Source organism: Myzus persicae, unplaced genomic scaffold (assembly GCF_001856785.1).
Source record: "Myzus persicae strain clone G006 unplaced genomic scaffold, MPER_G0061.0, whole genome shotgun sequence".
NCBI lineage: Eukaryota > Metazoa > Arthropoda > Insecta > Hemiptera > Aphididae > Myzus > Myzus persicae.
In genome coordinates, this window is record NW_019101308.1 from 133,231 (window position 1) to 156,036 (window position 22,806).

The 22,806-nt window shown below is 26.8% G+C and overlaps 1 protein-coding gene across 3 annotated transcripts in view; it reads left to right on the plus strand.

Annotated features, from left to right (window-relative positions):
- The window catches only part of LOC111028601 (regulating synaptic membrane exocytosis protein 1), a 192,797-nt gene that overhangs the window by 94,035 nt on the left and 75,956 nt on the right, over window positions 1-22,806 (plus strand). For all 3 annotated transcript variants that reach the window (XM_022307317.1, XM_022307316.1, XM_022307318.1), the window contains exon 5: window positions 19,083-19,245. In XM_022307317.1, the coding sequence (XP_022163009.1) occupies window positions 19,083-19,245 (163 nt within the window). The remainder of the gene's footprint in view (window positions 1-19,082; window positions 19,246-22,806) is intronic.

The window sequence follows — 22,806 nt, forward strand, 5'->3', positions numbered from 1 at the left end:
TAAAAACACCCAATAGTTCTATAAATGATATATATCTCTATTGGAAATTTATTTTTGATCTAACATAATTAACTAACCCCTTTTTTGCTACCACTGTATTACATAAACGATATACACCATATTCTATTTTAGTTCTTCAATCATTATCATATTGGCGTTAAGGTTACATTATTATATTATTGTACCAGTTCATAAACGGTCCATGATCTTATATTCATTCTGATATTATACATTTTAATACTATGACATTTAAATTAAATTATTTTTACTTTTCTAATATATAATTAAGTATATTTATTTATCTATATATAATAATAATTTTAATTGTCACGCTACAACAACTTCTTGTAAAAAGTTAAAAACATTTACATTAAAAAAAAAAAAATTCAAAATAATTATAGATGTTTTATTTGATTGATTTTGAGTGCTAATATGATAAACATGGCCAAAAGTGTTTAGTAAATTCATTTAAATTTATCCAGTATCATAAAATAACATGCTTTAGTATCAATGTAAAACTATCAGATACAATTCGTTGTATAATTCAAATAATTCGTGATGACAAAATTAACCAAGAACTATACTAATGTATACAGTTTACATAATTAATTAACGATGTCGGTTGCTCGCTTTATTTTATTAGCTGGCTGTTCATAATGTTGTCTCTACGCCAGTATTTTTGGCCAACGCAGGAGTTATCGTTTTCTTAATAAAAAAAAATTATGAAGTGTGCTTTAAAGTGGAAACGGCATACAGTGGCATAGACACTATTTTTTCAAGGAGAAGCGTTGTTAAAATTTATCATTTTAATTTATGATCACCATTAATTAAAATTATATTTTATACATACCATTGATAATTATTACGTATTAAGAATTAAATTATAAGGAAAATCACTCTTTGTTCTATTTATCCTCAATTTTTTTTATCTTGAACTGTGTTTATATGGTTTTCTATACGCATTCTTAGATTATTAATTATTTTTGAAAAGTTATCGTTATTTTCTTTAAAATATTAAACAATATAATTTCAGCACTTTTCAAGAATATTATTTGAAAATTGTAATACGTTTTATAACGACAGTTAAATGCATACCCTATTCAGTGTCTAAATTGGTAATATTAACAATTAAGTACTAAAGACCTGTATCAAAAGGTGATAAAAATACTCGAAATCAACTTATTGATAATATTTCTAAGTAGCAACCACGGGATAATAGGTATATAAAAATCCACGGTAGAACAAACCGATGAATTATTTTTCGATTTTTTTTTTAAATTTGATTATTATAAAACTATAATTTATTATAGTTATTACGAAAAACCATTTAATTTTGATTCATACCGTTACTGCTCCACCAACAGCGCGGAAATGTTAATATCATACATATTATACATAGTACAGGCTCGTGAATGAAAACCACCTTTTTCGCATAATCATTATTTTGTTTGATGATATACTTATTGTTGTACCCTGGTTACCTCTCTACCTATATGCTGCAGCTTTTATTGTTACTGTAGAACATTATTATACACATAGGGAAATTGTTTGACTGTAAACATTCATTATCTCGAATAGTATTAACGTTTTTGAAAATATTTTTTCTACATTATCTGAAAATCACTGCAAAACCAAATCGTTAAAAAAATTATATTTTTACTTTTTTTCATTGTCATACGATTTTTTTATTAATTTTTACTTATGCGTATGACATAATAATTTGTAAGGTCATTTTTTTTCTGAGAATTACGATAAATAAAAAATTAATTTCACCCTAGTAGTTAGTTTTTTTAACTACTTATAAGTATTTACAATTTTGATAAGAAGAGTGGTGTGTTATACCTATACAGGGGTGCTTCTTAAAATATTAGTCCTTTACTTCACTCCATATTATTTTAATTCCTTAAAAATTATAATGCTTATATTAACTATTAACTACTCCTTCGAAATTTGCTTATGTTATGAATTTCCGATAAAAGTATTCTGGTTTTGAATATTAAACTAAAAATGGAGCTGTCATACTATTAAGACGACGCTTTTCGGTCATTTGTTGACTTCGTTTTACAACTTTACAAGTGCATTGTGCATAACATATCAAAATTACCCTCAGCAGATCACGTTAAGCCTCGTTAGTTTAAAAATAAGAATGAATCAACCTATTATGAAACTTTATGGTAATTCAATTATCCGTGTTTGCATGTGATTTTTTTACGATAACTACTACAATTTACGATTATTATTATTATTATTCAATGACTAATGATACTTTTATTTAAAATTAAAACTATAATTTATTATTGTACGCAAAGTTAATACCATTTTATGTATATTTAAGTTCTATTTTTATGTATTTTATTATAATTTACTTTAACTGTACTTAAGCCTTACAGGCGTTTATAAATAAATAAAAATAATTTTTTTTTTAAATATGACTTTTATTTTGAAATATTACAATCTATACATGTGAACAATAAGTAATAATTATGGTAAGTATTATAAACTAGGAACTAAGAATGACATGGTAGGAAATCTCACATTAGAGACACCTAGTCGATTTACATTAACTAATAATAATTGTAATTTAGTTTTCACGAGTTATGAGTATTTTTTATTTACGCTATCTTAATCTTATATACAAAAAACTTGTTAAAAAAAATAAATAATCTAAAAAAAACCCACATTGAAACATTGATGATTTTCTTACCATCAAGTTTCATAATAGGTTTAATGATTCACTCTAATTTTTAAGCTAACGAAGCTAAACGTGATCAGCTGAGCATAATTTTGGTATGTTACTCAATTGTAAGACAAAGACAATGAATTAGCGTGTTACGTCCTTTTAAGTAAAAACCTAAATATTCAATTCAATAAAATATAAATTTTTTCAAAAATGATCTCGTATAGGTAACTAACTTCATATTATTTGAAAAGAAAAACATTTGAAAAACATTATTGCTTATTATTAGTATTTGAAATAAGTAAGTAGTAAATGTTTACAGTTAAAAAAATCACCTTGTATACCAATAACCACAACACGTCATTTATTATTACAAACACAGGACATAAAAACTTTTACGTTATTCCCCGGTGACGAAACTTTTAATTTTCCTTATTGTTAATTACCTACGTACTTACCTTCCTACCTATTAAGTATCCCAGTTCCACAATATAGGCGTGCATTGGTGAGGAGGAAAATACAATAAAGTTTTCGTATATGTGCCGATAGCGTTTTGGTGGAAAAATGTACTGTATCATTTGCATTTTTTTTTGTTTATGAATAGTAAAAAAAGTCGAGTAAGAAAACTCAAAACTTGAAACAAAAAGTTTTCTTTGATAATATGTTTGGATAAGTAATTTAGTAACCAATGTTAAGTCTACTTATTATTATTTATTTCAAAGGATTATAAATAATATCATAAACTTATACCACGGTTAACGCTCGTTAATCATAAAGGATTATGTCATTACTTATTTAAGTGTATAGAAGAATTTTCAAAAATCTTAAAATAATAAAATAAATATTTTTATAAATCTATTTAATGAACCGTTCATCGGTTTAATAGTATCAAATTATCACATCGATGAAGACAAAATAATATATAATATGTATGCAGTCGATATTTTATAGTACTTCGACAGCTATAATATTCTGAAAGAATTTTAAAACTTTCAAAACACTTTGATGATGATAGAGATGACTAAAATATTACTTAGAATTAAATACCACTATACGTTTTTAATTTATAAATATACATAATATTTATTATGTTTTGTTCACTTATGTGTATATATTTTTAAATATTAAACTTTAATGATATTTTAATATCAATATTATTTCTATCATATCAAATAGTATTACCAGAAAATCATTGAAAATATATTTTATACATTGCGAGTGTTTAAAATAAGTAAATAAATGACAGCTTAAGGCCTTGAACTAATTTAATAAACATATGCTTGGTAAGTGTTTTACGTCTTGTATGTGGAAAATCCACATTTGTCATTTGGCTGCAATCAAAAATAATAGCATTGCCAATAAAGAATTCTTTTATGTTTTTCTTTTTTGATTTTACCTATCACTTACTCTAAATCATCAAACTATTTATCATTGTTATTCATGATCAATCCTAGCTATAAATTGTATTAATATCCTTGATGTCAAGTAACATAGTTATACTAATATTATAAAAATAAAAACTTTGGCCAGTGTAATTCTATTTAAACGATGCGTTATTATATTCGTATGGCTTTGGTAGATTCTTGTACGCGTTTGGCTCGTCATACTCTATATAATGACGTGTGAGAATAAATGTCTTTTAATAAACGATCCACGCGGAGAAAGGTATGGAATGTCGAACTTTATTAAAAAAAAAAAAACGAGAGGAGATGAAGCTAAACTCGATTATGTGCTTTGGGTTTGTCGAGTATCATCGTGGCAGACGTCAGAGCAGGGTTGGTCTATTCCAAATTTTAATAATGCCGGTGGGATTGGCAAATATGCCTCGTTCGCATTAAAATGCCACCATCTTCGACCGACAATATCTCAGTCCCCTCTCGGTCCTCTTCGAACACGTATTATTCGATATTTCGACGAAGGGTTTCCATCCCATCATAATATATAATAACTCAACTATAAATTGTACCACCACTACGAATGTCAATCGATTAATTTCGTCATAATATAGAGTCTATATATAAATATTTATTGTATATATCTATGTGTGTGAGTATATATATCGCTTGCCATTGCCGTATATATATTTTATATATGGATGACTGTGGAATATAAGATGATAGGTAGATGCATGGAGTTGAGGATTGAGGAAAGAGTTGAAATGTATCCGCCCCCCCACGTGACCAAATTTAAAAAGAAACGAAACCTGCTTCATTGACATTCTTTGATCAGACATAACGATTATAATGTAGGTAATAAAACAATTCAACGTGACGCATACAATGTAATAATACATCTTCATATTTCTATAAAGGACCAATGGAATTTTGGAACATCAATTTTGGCGTGATGATATTTATCTGGCGTTAAAATGATTAAGATAACTATAAAAAGATAATGAACCATTACATTTTTTATTTAAGTCACATTTGAAATTTTTTTTCCAGGCATCCATATTATTTGTCAGAAAATTAGCATATGCATGAATTGTATTAAGTTGTAGGGCACATCCGAATATCTTACTGAAATTCTTACTTTTGAACACTACAAATATAAATTATAATTATAATCCAGATTTCGTTATACCATACAATAAAATAGATGCTATTATAACTATTTCATTATATTGAATTCATTATATCTTAATTTAACATAGGCTGTTATACATTTTTGCATACATCAGCTGATGGAAAGATCGGATTTTGTTCAATAATAAGTCTGATATAATATTATATTTTGCTGATCTAATTTATAAATAAAAGAATAATACATTTTAGATATATATAAACATAATTTTAATCAAACATGGGTCTTAGAATTTGTGGAAAAAATATTAGTTTGGATAATAGTTTTAAAATATTTATAGTGAATATAATTAGAATATGTCGTTATTGTTTGCGCTCTTATGGACGAAAACGAAAGAACGTGAACATAACGTCTGTTATATTTTATGCAATTTTTAGCGAATTTGTTAATCAGTGTATTACCATTTTTTTTTTGCCTCAAAAACGAAGTTTGGGCTCTGATAACATTACGGTTACAGCTACAATCAACTATTTACATTATACGTACAATAATATTGATTACAGTTTTATAACATAATTTAGCTAATTTAAAGAACTTTATATGAATATTTCGTACTTATTATAATCTTTTAAAAGTTTTCCAGGGTACAGTCAGACTTATAGAATATCTTATGAGTACCACGTATGTAGGTATTACGTATTAAAATATATATACAAAAACTATATACAAACTACCTTTTTTGCTATCTATTTTTTTAGTCGATACAGTAGTATAATTGTTAAATCAGTGTAAAAACACTTGTGCATTAGATGTTATCGATATCAATCTGACCATTTTTGTGGCTGTAAAATAAATTATTATCTCGTTTAAATTACGATTTTTGTTTAAGGCCCATGAAACATTTCTAAGTGATTTACTGCAGTATTATAGTGTTGATATGTCTTGGTTTGTAATATAATAATATAATACAACCGTATACTTTTCATTTGTCAGAATACATTGCCATTTCTCGTCCTTCACATTACATTAAATACCATTTAAAAATATAACTAACCCTCGATCTAAGTACTATTTTTTTTCAAGTCAACTTACTGTTATTTACGACTCGGCGTTAACTATATCCCTACTCAATGAGGCATATTATTTTCCGGATAGGAAATTGTGCATCTATGGGTTTTATTTTTCACTTACGGCGATGATTTTCAAAATTAATTTTTCTATAATTTATAATAATAAAAAACAAAAATAAAAAACATAAGAAATACAGTTATTATATTATTTTGGTAAACAAGAAAAATAAGATATTAAAACAACAACTAAAAATTATTTCATAGATACCTACTAAAAACCGTTTGTATATTATAAACTATATTTTAGATTCTGAGTGGAGCGATTAATGTATTGATTTTATAATGATGTGTGTTTTTATATTTATTCACTAATTTATTATTTTTTTTTTTTTTGTATCTGTCATCACGGTTCTTGCAATAAAAGTGCTTCGATTTTCTTCAACAGCAACTTTTTTGGTAGGAAAGTGAATCTAGTTGGTGCATTTGGGAGATCAAAATGCAAATTCCCAATAGTTGTCAAAAACAACAGGAAAAAAGGGAATATTCAAGCAAAACCGGTTTTTGAAAAAATTAATTTTGGTTTTTTGTGTAACTCACATGAATTTTTTACTAAATATTTATGTTAGCATTTTCCATGCACCATACAATTTTGACTTGTGTTGAAATATTTATATTCATATGAAATTTTCAATTATTATTTGTTTTTTTAAACTAATATCGATAAAAAATGTTTCGATCTCTCAAAAAACTTGTAAATGTAATACAATGTTATCCGTAAGTTGTTGTTGCTACAAGTTAAAAAAAAAGTTGAGCGTAAACCCACAATAACTTTTTATGACAGTTTGCATTTTGAATTTTGACAAAATTCGTAAAAATCACGAAAATGATCAAATTATATTTAGTTAGAAATTCATAAAAATTTTTCTTTTTATATCAAAATTTAAAAATGTAACACAAGATTCCTTACAAGTTTTTCTACCTTTATCAAAAAAGGTTTACATAAAAAATTTTTAAAACATTGGATATTCACACGATTTCTCTTGTATCGATTTTCTTATTTCGTTGTAATTAAAAAACGAATTACTGTAGACACTTGAAATTTACACCAAAGGTGTATTTTATCAATTCATAAACTTGATAAAATTTTCAAAATATTTTGGCTAATTTTAAGCTTTTGATGGATATTTTCAATCAACATTTTTTGTTTGTGTCAAAAAGTAAGAAAATTAGTACAAGACTCTTGATATATTGTTACAATGGCAGTTGAAAAATATTAAAAATACATATTAATGATATAATGTAAGCATTTAAAGTTCAAATTTTAACAATATTTATCGAATTGAAAATGATTTGCTATTTAAAAATGTATAACATTTTCAATTTTTATAGCTAAGGATTAAAAATTTAAACAAGGTTTCACTTAAGCAGGTTTTTCTGTAGCTAAAAATCTAAAAAATATATGAATACAATAATTATTATTTACAGACATTTTGAGTTCAAATTTAGACAAAATTGCATATTAACACAAATAATAACGTTTATGATTTTGTTGTATTTCAGTTCCAAAACAGTCTAATTTTACATAGGTACTTTTAACAATTTTCTTGCATCACTGATAATTAAAGAATAATATTAATTCTACTTACCGGCTTCCATATTAATAATAAGTAATAACAATATAAAATATCCTAAACTGACAAACCGTCTCCACTTAAAATTTTTTTTATACAATGATTTAATATCATCCATTACAGCGACCTCCTAGACATCCACATACCCGCTTTTTTATTTTTGGCTACTATAAAATATGCAATATTATTAGACAAATTCAGTATTGTTTTATTTAAATTTTTGGATGACTTTGCTAGTCTTCATTGTTATTAGTACATATTTTTAAATAAAAGTATTTAGTTTAAAAACAAAGTAGAAAAAATCGAAAAATTTATTTGTAAAATTGAAAACTTAGAATTAAATTTTATGTATTTTTTGTATAAGTAATATGTAAATATAGACTAGTTGATTACTTTCCTTGCTACTTTTAATATTATCATCCCAAACTTTTCCTATTACTTTTAACTTTTTACCATTATTATGATTTAAAAAACAAATATATAAATTATATTTAAATTTAAATTCGTTTGAATATTTTGAATGTACTTAGGAAAAACTGTTACAACGCTCACCAGAGATATTATATCTTAATGAAATTTATATTTTGGGTCTTTCTTCTTTTTGTTCAAACCACAACTTTGGGTTTAAGATGTCACTTAAGAAAATTAAATTAAATAATTGGTCATCTCAACTCTTTATAAATAAAATTATATAATTTAAAACACAATAAAATATTTTTGAGAAACACTTTAGATGTAAATTAATCAATTTTTTGTTTAAATAAATTATTATTAAATACAAATTTTGAAATTAATTTATTGAAATATATTGTATTTTGTATTGCCAAGTTTATTTCAGTATAATCACACCGATTATAGTAAGATCCCTACTTTCTGGAAACCATGTATTGAGAATAATGCATGTTTGCTGTGTATTATTAAGTTCAGGTTTTGTAAATATAAAGTTGATATTATATGCAAACGCATTAGTAAAAAATTAAATATTACTTTTCATTATCGGCTTAAATATATATGCAAATTGCAAACCATTCAATAAAACAAACTAAACGTATTAATTTCAACCTATGTAAATGAACTATTTAAATTGTTTTCCATAATATGTAATACAATAACAGCAGACATACCTATGTTTAATTAAGTTAAAATGGGTTTCACGATTATTGATGATTTTTTTTAATGGAATTAGTATTGAAAAATGTCACTTCATGATTCTTAAGGATTATATTCTAGTAAATAAACCTAAATAAATAAATGATAATATGTAACCTAACAATGTAGTGCTTCTTTAGACTTGAGAATCCTATCATAATAAAACGTTTTTTTTCTTATACCTATAATATTCATGAAATATGTTGTATATTTAATGTAATATATTAAATATTATGTGTTTTTCTAATAATAAATTAAATTGTACGATGTAACTTATTTATTAATTTTGTTTTCACAGTGGAAATATTATTTACTTGATCATCAAATCCAAAACTAAGTAATAAACTGATAATATATTAGCATAATAAATATTTTAATGATTAATTATAGTCAGAAACTTGTATCTTTAACTTTATATATATTATAAACAAAATGATTGAGTTTACCGAATTATAAATTCATACATACTTACGTAATATAATAATATTCACAAAAGTGTGGGCTACAAAAACGTGCTTCCGAGTAAAATATGTAACTTAATAAATAGGCGGTTCGTGACTCAATAATAAGAGTTTGTATTATAATAATAAAATAACGTATACCACGATACAACATTGAACGTGCATTTTTCGCACACATATTGTTTTAATTGAACTACCTATACAAATTAATGTTTTCCAACGATACCTAAAATTGTATAAGAACATACGAATTAGACTTGTTTTCATCAATCATCGATATTAATATTTTAATAAATCAATTTCATAAATCCAGTAAAACCCTAGGGTGAGTGGTATGATGAAAAAATCTATATGTTTCATAGGCTTACGTTTCTCGTACTGCTCAAATTAGTGTGAAAAATCAATTTGAATCGTAAACCCAGATTTTTTTATGATAGGGAGAGAAGGTGAAATTTATTCTCTGAGTAAAATCTCTATTTTATTGCGACTTACACAGCAATAAATTTGGCTATTGTGTCTCAAAAACTATATATGTAGAAATAACCTTTTTATGTCCATATTATATTATAATAAATGATGCGTTCTTAATTTTTTCTTATGATTTAGGATTTACATTTTGTATACAACCTAATCTAACCGTGTTAATACCATGGCTTATCACCTCACTGTTTAATTCAAATGTAAATTACATTCCCATATGAATGGTTGCTTTAATGCTTTATAAATAGTTAAAATTGTCCAAAATGTATTTCGATGTTTTTAAACTTCTGTATATTTAGGTGCACTGAATGTCATGCAGGTAATAAAAATGGAGTACAGTAAAGTAGCTGTATAGCTATCATGCATTTTGTAATAGGTAGCCTGTACAGTTGGCAAAAGCAATGTAAAAAAAAACCCTAAACCCGAAACTACAGAATCTCAGTGAATTGTTATATGTAATGTATATTGTAAAGGGTATAAATGTCTAGGTACCTTTTTTTGTTTATTCGTTCAGCTGCTACATGTTCCATATTGATGTATAATGTATTTATTTCTGTATATGTGTGTAATGTATACATACATAAGCATAGTAGTATAGTACATATATATTATACACATGCGGAAGCAGGTCTACTAGAAATACTATTTTTATTTCGTACACCAAATTATCTGATAGAATGTGTTTGACTGTTGGAAAAAAAATGTAAAAATACTTAAAATTTGTTTTATTGTTGGTTAATATTCCAAAAAACGGATTCACCTTGAAATCAATTACTTTCCGGTTTATCGTATTACTGTATTGGTCATACTACTGATTTACTACTAATGTACACATTTATATAGTCTTGCGTGTATTAATACTCTAAAGTGAATAACTAATAATGTTAAAAGATCTCTTGTTTGATAACAGCGTTTGGATGTGTAATTTGTTTACTAATAATTAATTATGATTTATGTTAAACAACTGTTACCTATATAATATATATATATAAGATATTAGACTTAATTATAAATGTCTATATTTGAAGCGCTCAGCGGAACAACCGGCTCCACTTTTCAGAATTCTACAGGGCATCCATTTCAAAATTCGTTATTTCATTTATTTCTACAGAAAATAATTGGACTTGTATCAATCGTTCTCAGATCATCTATTCTAAGGTAAAGTTGGTATGCCAATATAAAGCTTAAATATATAGTATTTCTTCCATGAATTAATAGTTTCATGGAAAATTAATTTTCTGAAAAAAGTGCATTTGCCTGGTTGTTCCAAGGACTTCATTTTTTTCAAGAGCAAATGATTCCTTGTTAGTATGGTAATATTCATTTACTGAAGTTCATTGCTTTTTACAAAATGTTTTACGTAATTGGTGTCGCTGACATATATCTACGTTTTATACGGATGTATACCCACTAATATAATGCTGTAAATACAAGGTAGTATTATTTTTAGTTTGTAAAATATGTGTAGGTAATTTAAAAAAATAATAAGAATTATAAGAATTGAGTAGGTAATTGATTTTGTTTTAGAGTAAGTATGTACATTTATACCTAGCTATAATAATATAATATACTACTCAACTAGGTAGTGATGAAACCTTTGTAAGTAGTTTTCAAATTCTAAGACGAATAAAGAAAATATAAATAAGTACAAAATAAAAGTCATAGGTATAATTGTTTTGATGATTATTCATTGTTATCTTAATACTAAGAACGCCAAGAAAATATCCATGACATATAAATTATACATACCTAGTATACATAGCTCTCCATTTATTTTATTTATTTGATGAAAGTTAAAAGTAATTAAAAGTTAAAATATGGACTAGGGACTAAGGCACTAGGCTCTAGGCCCTAGGGTTAGACACATGGGAACGTGTTCTTAAAATATTTATCAGGATTTCTATATGTTCAAGAAATGTAGGTAATACTTTATTATAAATTCGTATTGCATTAGGTATTTGATGATTTATATAATTATCTTTCCGCAGTATTTCCTGTTTTTAATCAAACTTATTTATTTAACAAATCGGTCTGGGGTTTGTGGACAGAGATAACTAGAGTTTGTGTATTAGCTAATGAAAGTTATTTACTGGCTATAGAGGTTCCGAGGACGACTTTCGTCGAACTTGGGTCGTCATAAGGACCACCATCTCCACACCTAGAGCCTAGAGGCATATATACCTTTCTGAGCCAGGTTGGCTTGTGCCTTATAGATCTTTCCTCTTACTAAGGTGGAGTGGCTTGTTACTATCTAGTGCTAGTTCCATAGCCACAGCGTTGCAGCCGAGGTGGGCTCCGCAACTATGAGTGGCAAGCCGATTCGGCGTACGGGCGGCTACCCTCTCTCACAGCACTGATTTGGTTTAAAGTTGACGTCAGTGGGTCCTCTGCCACTAGTGGGGCTTCTCTTGTGGTTTATTCTTGCCTATTTATTGAACAGTGAACATTTTAGTATTTAAAATATTAAAAATTAAAAAAAGCTGATTTATTTAATAAATTGTATTAAATTTAAATCTAATTATGATTAGCATTTATAAAATAGTTATTAGATTAAATTGTTATTTAGTACTTTTGCACCAACAATTTTAATTGTTTGCTTAATTTTTTATTTTTGTATTAATAATATTTTAAAAATTAGACAATTGTTATGGGACCAATTGATTCCGTTAGTACAAGTAAATAATAAACATTGAATTTCAATTAAAACCTAATTTTAAATATTTTAAGAATGTGTAAGTGATTTTTAAAATGCAAATTTAGTAAAAAAACTTGAATGTTTAATGAGGTACACCACGCATAATTTAGCCTTTTAATCACAATTTCTGTGTGATTCCTGTGAACTACCACACTTTGCTAGTAATTCCAAATATTTCCATATATTTCCATTCCTAATAATGATTTGATAACTTATGTATAATACCAAAAATATTGAATATTTATAGAAGTAATAAAAATCTTCAAAGTTAAGTTTTAGTTATCGCATTTAAGAATTTGTTCTTAATAGAGGTCCGGATCACAGTCCAATTTGTACATATTTAATATATTGTTTTTATTGTATTGGAAAAATAAACTGTTTTTGTATATTTACTATCATAATACGTTTGTAATTTAAAATGCCACAGACTGGTGAAAAATCTTTAATCATATCATACTTACATATTATTATCAATACACAATTTTGACAATATCAATTCATATACTATTGCACCCACGATGAAACACACTTCTGTTGCGAATTTCGATGATGACTAAATAATTTATTCCTCACATTTAAATTCAATAATTGACAGCTATATCCTATAAAATCATTTAGATCACATGTCTTCCTCGTACACAAAATGAAAAAAAAAATTAATCACGAGAAATCATCACATTTGACCTTTACTATAAAACGAGAAATAGTGTCACCATAGGAGCTCATAACATCCCAAAATCTATTAGCTCTCGTTATTTAGGCTTAATACTAAACCAGTGTCTAACCTGGGCAGACCACATAAAAATTAAATGAATACTCTTTAATACTAGACGAAAATTTCTCTCTTACTTACTCGGTAAACATATAACTACACACCTACAACTTTATAAAACTCTACTGATGCCTTTCTGGACATATGGAATATTGGAATCCAAATATGGGGGAGGGGGGAGGCAGAAAAAAATGCGAAAAAAAAACAGGAATCCAAACATTTCAATCTTCGCATAATTACAAACGCTTCATTCTATATTTAAAATCATACTCTTCATACTGACCTGAGAATTAATATTCAATTCTGTTGATGAAACTTCAAAACTTTTATATGAACGCTTCCGCTTACGTCTAACCAATCACCTAAATCCCATAATATCGGCACTAAATTTTGTCACCATTTCTGGCAATCCCCCTAGTAGGCTAAAGGAAGATGGTGCAGTGATCTAAACCACAATTAAAGATCCAGTAAAAATTAAACAAATTTATTTATAAGCGTCACCATTGGGTGGCATCTTTTATCACCCGTTTCATGTAAAAAAAAATATAAACATAAATTAGCATACAGGCTTATCGTAAATTAATTATTACAGATTGTTTTTTTTTAAATAAAGTTAAAATATATATTTATACACCATTGTGAAAAGTAGAGTTCACCATTAAGATATTTGTAATAAAAAATCGTGACAGTCTATAACATAATTTCAACTATCTTTATCTACCTTTATCGTTCAAATGTATAATCCTGCAATATATAATTTCATAATAACAACATCGTATTTATAGACATAAATACTGTAGATTCTATTACAGGTTATTGTCGAAAATTCCATGATTCATAATTTCTTATACTAATGAAAGCTGAATCAATTTTATTTTAATTTATTATTTATTTTTAATTCATTATTGATTTTAATGGGAAGGTGATTTAATACTATAACACATCACTTTAAAAGTATGCTGGACACAACTACCCTTTTTTGGGGACCCAACTTACCCTGAACGCAAATTACCCACAAAAAGGTGTAGGTACGTCAGTGTATTCTCCTGATATTGTAAACCATCAATATAATAAATAATGGGGTTTGTGCCTGTGCATTTTTTTTTTGTAGAGGACGAGCGATAAAATGTGTCGGTTATTAAAATAATGTCACGCAAATCGTATATAGTAGACGATATATTATAGTATAATGTTTTGTATTCGTTTAACCATGCACAAGTCGGGTGGCATACACTTTATGAAAGTACATCCTTCGGTAAGTCGTTGAATTTACGAGTATTGAGGGTGTATTTCTACCTATACTGAGTTTTACAGTAACGCGCTCGCATATTATTACCTACGTAATAATACAATTTAGTTCAAAAGAAAATTTATTTTATTGGAAACCGCTTTGATTTTCAAAGAAACGTCGAAAAGTGTTTAGACATTACTTGAAATAGTGTATGTATATAATATTATATCCCCGGGGTTGTATGAATAATTTATTTCCGTTTTTCTCCCCTTTTGCTGCAAATCACCATAACGCCAAAAGAGATAATATTATAATGATTTTTTTTTATTATTATTCAAACATTTCAATGTAAGATAATATAATTACATTCGTGTTTGGCTTAAGAATATTTCATCAATCTACGTCGGTGAATGCGTTTCAAGTAAAAAGTGATTTGTTAATTCTGATTTAATACGCTATTGTAAAAATGTTTTTGGTTGTATTCAGTACAGATTTCAAATTCTGATTTTTTTTGGTAACGATTACATTATTATGTTTTCAATGTTAGGTATTGATTTATGATTTCATCACAACGGTGGCCGTGGTTTTACATAAATGTGTATATTTATTGTTTTTCTTATATTATATTGTATTGTATTTTATTATTTATTATGATGCTAGGTAAGCGCAATAACAGTTAAACTCCATTAATGATTATCCAAGAGCAAATGACCTTCAAAAATACACGTTTTTATATATTCAGTTTGTACAAAATTATTTTTGTTTTCTTTCATCATTGACATTCCATGTAACTACACCTTGTATGTGCCTTACAGTAGTCAGCAACCATAACCTATTATTAGTTTTGCGTTCACATTATATTCAGCTGCTAGCCAACAGTAGTTTTAGGCACTAAATCCACATGGATACAACATACAAATTACAAATGTATTAAGTGGTACACCCAGATCATGACCGTACCGAAAAAGTATGATTGTACCATAGTCTTTAATACAGTGTTTTTTTAATGATGGGTACAACTCTTCGTCTTTATTTAGAATTGACAATATTGATAGATATATTACAAAATAGTAAATAATAAATATACAGTATTCTATCAGTACGTTTTTGCTTTACCACAAAGGTTTATAGAAATAGTATCAGCTTTATTTAAAATGCGACATACTCGTGAGTTATTCTCGGTAATTTAATTCTTAAATTCTTAATATATTCCTAGTTACATTCTTACTATCATATTAACGGAAATGCTTATCATTAGTAAATCAGCTATACGTATATTAGTACCTATAGTATAAATAATATTTTGACGCGTGGTATCGTCAATTATACTAATAAATATTTTTCTCATAAAATAAAACCACTAAGAAGGAATCTCTTTAAAAATGTATAAACATTTTTTTTTGGTTTTACTAGTATAATATAATATTTTGTTTTCTTAATTAGGATCTGTCTAGTTTTATTTTTTAAAATTAAATCCGTACATTTGTAATAATAAACGCTGACATGCCATTTCGTTTCTTTAAATTCGACATTCGTGTATATATATATATATAATCCGATAAATATAACGAGTAAGCATAGTGATCAACTGCTGCTACCTATTAAATATCATCGTTGTAAGATGTTTCTATTGGCAGGAAAAATATTTTAAATTATCAAACACCGGTGTGAAGTGAATTAAAAATATTATACAGTTTACTAACCATTATTATTTGTAAATTGTATTATTATTATTACCCGGGTATAGTTGGATTATAAATATCGAATAATTAATAAAAACATGTGTTTAATTAATTAAATGTAACGTACTCTCCTAATTGTTCACCATATGTGAGCTCCATTCCTTTAAAGTGGCATGATCATATTTAATAAACAACTGTGTAAGTGTATTATAATGTTTTTATTCAGCTCACAGTATTAATTAAATCTGACAGTTCATTATTAATTTTATATTTTGTAATTATTACACTCTTGGTTATTCATTAAGTATGTCCAATCCAAATGTGAAATGTATAATAATATAAACGGTATTACTAAAAAACAAAATGTTGTACGCACTGAAATTAATATTTTATGAGTCCTAAATACAATAGGCACATAATATTGTGTATCGCGTAAGTACATATAATATTGAAATCTTTATACATACATCATTTTATATATCATGTATACCTACATAGTGTACAGCTAAAAATACATTTTTGAACACTTGCATTGTCTATACAATTATACAAAATCAGTTAAATATATAATTATAAATTAAGAAATAACACATATCAATTAATAGTTTACATATAATACTTGCCGATTCATTCAGTAGCCTCACAAAAAATCCGATCAATATGATATCAAATCTAATAAAAAAAAAAAAACATGCACTCTTCGCGATGAGTATACTCATTTTCTATATAATACAGGTATCTGGGCACAGTGGAATAAATCAATACGAAAAAGCCAATTAAGAACCGTCCAAAGCGGTCACATTTACGGAAATTTCAATCCTAAACATTAACATATATAATGCAGACAAAATAAACATAATATACAACTGCAAGTTCTAAATCTCAAATGACAAAGACATTGGATAAACCAAAGCAAACTATTAAATGCAATAAGAAAACATTCAAATATTGTCAAGCTCAGATTAAAGAGAAAAAATGATACTATTGTAAATCACTTACACTCTTGACTATCATTCTCGATTCACAATCATCTCATGGCCAAAAACCATCATCCCATATGTAAATCATGCATGCGAAGTGGATTACACATGGTTAAGCATATCATAATAGAATTCCAAAAATATAAGGATATGAGAATCAAACATCACTTACCACAACAGGTGGAAGAAGCAATCAATCTACTTTCATACATGACCATCAACAACTTCTTAAAATAAATAAAATTATACAACATACTTAAGTTGAGTATTATATTGTACATAATGCAATAAAACTGTGTAAATAAGACTTCGTAGCTAATAGATATAAATTCCAATGTTATTTGGATCAATAATAAAAAAAACAAATGAATATCTATAAATGTCAATAGTTCTTCCACACGTAATCACCAATAACCATTATTATGACCATACCAATATGTACCAATCTCGTAATTTAAATACATCTTTAAAACCACTGTTTAAACTGACATCAAATACATTGACTGAAACAAAATTAATCATGACATTTGTTATAATAATAATTATTAGAATAATAGATATAATATTTTTATAATTTATAACCATCTGAATTCTTTGTTAGGTTAGGTTAGGTATTTTACAATTATCAACGTCGTTGAGTTATATTGTTTTTTAAAAAACAATTACTATCAAATTTAAATTATCCCTCACAAATTATGATTTTGTTATACCAATTATTATTTTTATGATTTAGTAGTTTTCATAATTTCAAAGATATTTTCTTTTTGTTCTAAATCTCAATAGAAAATTCTAATTTTCTTGAAAAAAAAATGTTATTAATTCATATCCTGACAAGTTGGTAATTATGGGTACAGGAGTGACACGCATTTAAATTATGTAAAAAAAGGGAGGGAGGGAAGATGTACACATTACTTAAACACATTATTTAATGGAAAGGGTGATTAAGTCGGTACCTATATAAATATACGGTTATGCTCTGTTAGGGTTTCCTTTTACTAGAAGTTTATGTTTTTAGGGTTGATATAAAATAATTATCATTTTAAAAGTTTACACACGTATACTATGGTTAGATTTAGGTAAATGTAATCGGATTTTTAATAATACACTCTAAAATTGATTAAAGTTGATCAATTAACAAATTAAAACTAAGTTTTCGCTGATTTTTTTTTTTTAAATACCAACGAAATAATTTATTTATACATGATGAACGATATACTTTCTATGCAAAATTGCATATCGTTTATTTTATTCTACATTATGAGATTATATTTGCCTTATCAAAGTATTTTTCTGATTTTATTGCACTAACTGCATTTCAAAGTAATAAAATTATTATTTTTTTACATTAATTGAATTAAAGTACCCGTATACTTATACAGTTATACGTAGTATACCTACTGCATACCAATAATAAATAATAATAACCATCATAATGAGCCGATCGTTGTTATGAACTTTTGAGAACATCTATCTCTTTATCAGTATATCATATTATAATAAAGTTAGGTACTCGTAAGTAATACTAGACTATATAAAGCACATATTAAAACACATCGATTGTTGATTGAACGCTTTTGAGTCATCGTATGTTAATCAAGTTTTTTTTTTTTGTTTTTGAAAATATGAACCAGCAATAATACGAGCTTAATAATACTTGTAATATCCATACGTATAGATTATAATAATATTATATTTTATAATTTATTGATGTTTGTATGTTTAACGTTTCAGATCCAAACCAGAAATGGCCAAACAACCAGCATGCCGGTCTGGTGGCTGCCGAGTTTGTTTAAAAAGCTTTAAAGAAGGTGACTACTCACGCGTATGCTCCGGGTGCAAGTTCAAGGTGTGCGAGGACTGCGCAACCTCGTATACGAAGATCGGCGAAGACGAGGTAAACGCGAGCTAGCTGTATTTATAACTGTGTACATAATCGCGTATACTTACGCGATTGTGCGTACGGGTAGGGGAGAAAAAATGGTCGTAGATTTTTATCCCGAAAACCTCGGGTGGGCAGGGGACATTGGTCAGAGGGAACCCATCAATTGCAAAACAGTCGGTTCCCATCCATTACGCGGTCAATCTAGAACCACCGACACCGCTGTCCGATTGCTTCCCTGCCTGCACGCTGTTTTTCTTCCAGACCTACAACAACAAATCCGTCAAGATTCCAGTGACCTCAAGGGTGTGGATAGGGGAAAATAGGAATGCGAGGTGTATAAATGGGTGAGAGAGAAAAAAAGGAAGGAATGGGAAAGTAAAGGACGTATATAAAGGCCATTTCGTTTATCTCCGATCCATTTCGGTGGTGTCAAAAAAACTCCTTTCTCCTGTTTATAAATGAACTGATTTCCCGAACATATCCTTTCCACTTCCATTTAGGAGTCCAAGAGAGTTAAAATTGGTGTTCTAACCCTTGTTATCCGCCTTTGATTCAGATATTTTAATTACAAATTAATGTAATAGAATTCTTTATTAGGTATGCGTTTTATATGTTAGTTGCATATAATTTAGTTCTGTGTGGCTTAAAATCATTTTAAATAATCCATTTTATATCAAAGATGCAAGTTGTTTGTCGAGGCAAATATTATATTAATATCAATAATAGATAATATTATAATATAATCCAAAGCATAAGGAAAAAAATGGAATTTTATAAGTAGATACCAAATACGCATAATATAATATGTGGTTGATATGCCACATTCATTTTGCACTCCGTCATCATTCTTATGCTTATGTTTTCGAAGGCTTGGGACAAAAAATATATATTATATTTTACATTCAACTGCTTGGAAAGAGTATTGATTATTTTAAATTTTACTCTTACTACGCTTAACCTCTCTGCTATTTTAAAAACTTTTTTTCTCATATTTAAAAAAAATAAATATCCATCGGACCAATTCTTAATATCTAATAGTTTACCTACCTATAATGCTAGAGTCAAAATAATCCATTGCGTCTTATATTTCAATGTATATTTTTTTCAGATACATTTACCTAGTAATTTTATAAAAAAAACAATTCATTTATCTGTTATGTAATAATTATCTTCTTATGTTACATCGCATTTAAACAGTGATTACTTAACTAGGTAGCACTAATTTTTGCAAATATATTATTCTTCGTTATAAGGCTATCAGTTTTAATAATTTGCTGATTTTTTTTTCATCTCATTGACCTGTACGTCATATATTTTATTAACAGTTACAAAATTATAGATATACCTACTCCAGCATTATAGATTAAAATATGTACAATATATTTTCGTTATCATTTGTCTTTCAGTATTAGGTACTAAAAATAAAAATTTCATAAAATGATTATCATACACGTTTTATTTGTATAATATATGAACATGACTTAAAGAGTAATGCGTTTCAGTTTAATATTGATTAATTTATTTTATTAATGCTCAATAGTAAAAAAAAAAAAAAAAAATAGTGTAAACCGTTTTGAAACACTTAATAAATAAGACACGGTGGTAATAAATCATGGATATCGATAAAATAATAAATGGCCTAAACATATACAGCTATAATATGTACCTATATATAACGGAGCAAGAGCCAATAAACAATGTCGTGTTTGATTATTTAAGTAGTAGTTCACAAATAATACATTTATTTGATGATTTAATAATATTTTCTCTAAAACTTACATTGAACATTAATTTATGTTAAGTAAAACTAAACAGCTGATGTCGTTTATTATTTCTAAGTACACTCTGGATAATAGATTATCCAACATTGTGTAAAGTGTGGTTCGTATTGCTAAAAACTTTTATATTATTCAGTTCTCTATAACAATAGTTTAGTACTTATAAAGAAATAAAATATAAGCATAAATTCTATTTTAGAACAAAATAATTCAAATATCCTTTACAATCATGTTTTAGCGAACAATTTATAAACATATTTTTTTATTGATCAAATACTACTTTGGCAGCTCAGGCCATTTATTTTATTATATTTTTATGAACATATTTTAAACTATATATTATAGGTTGTATATATTTATAATACACATTAAACTCACTAGAACTTGATATAATCGGATTGTTTAATATTTTGTATAAATGAATATTATGATTATCTAATTTAAAAAAATATAATTTTGTTTGTATAAAATAATAATACATTATATAATATTGACATATTGTTTAATATTTCTCTATTTTATACATCATCATTTGATTGGCGATGATTTTTTCCGATTATTTAGATTGATAAATTATTATAGTATAGTAAAATGTATTTTATTAATTTTTTATGCTAGTATATTATACACATGAAAAATAAAAATAGCTAGCTGAATTTATTTCATATCAATCAGTATTTTTCTCCCTGTATTATAGTCTCAGTCAATTTTTATATTATATATGATATTATTATAGAACTCCATAAAACGTGCCCTTACGTGCAGAAAAATACTATTTACGATCACCATTTTCTATAGTACCTACCTTAGACCCTAATATAATATATAATATGGCTGTTTCCAAGAATATGGACCCTAACTGTCATTACATCACAACAAGGACTTTCTTTCACATATTCTATATTAAACACGATATTGCTAGATTTCGCTTGTACACTCCAGTTCTGTTGTCCACATGAATTTTTATATGTTTGCTATATTTTTTCATGTTTGATTTTCAAAACAAAATAATATATAAATGGGCCTGTTACTTTATATTTTAAATTATATAAATTAGATTTTTGCTCTGTTGTACCTTATAATATTCTGATCACATGACATAATATTTTGTGTGTCACATAGACATATATTCAATACCTCTCCAAATCCAAAGTTTATATTAATTAAGCGAGGTTTCAGGAGAGTGTACATTTAAAGCCATATAACATTATAACTTGATCGTGAACGAGAACAAACCTTTGTTGCATTTAGCAGCTTTAATTAGGTAAATGTATCTTCAAATGAGTCGTATAGAACTAAAATAATTGTTTGTCCTTTGTCTCTAGTCTTCAATACATTTGAAATTGTAATATTTAAAATTATTTTCTAAAAAAAACTCATGCGCTCTTAATTATTGAAAAATTCTTTAAAACTTGTTTACATTATAATATATTACACAAGGAGGTGATTCACCGAGCATGCTCTTACCATTTTTATTATTCTTCTATAACGCAGTTATTCAAAATCAGAATTTTTAAATTTTTAAATATACTTATTAGTCATATTTTCAAATTCTTGAGATTTGTTTGTACTGCTTAAGAAGTGCCCTGCGGAGATACAAACTACTGTGTCTCAAAATAATGAGAACTTCTTCCTTTTTTTCTATTGTATTTAGTGGATAATTTTTCTGTAATCATTGAAAAATCAAAAACCAGTTTTTGAGTAATTTAACATTGTGTTCTAAGAATGATAAGTCCATGATAATGAGTATGTGAAATATGTAGGTTATGATGGCGATTTGATTAATGGAATGTTG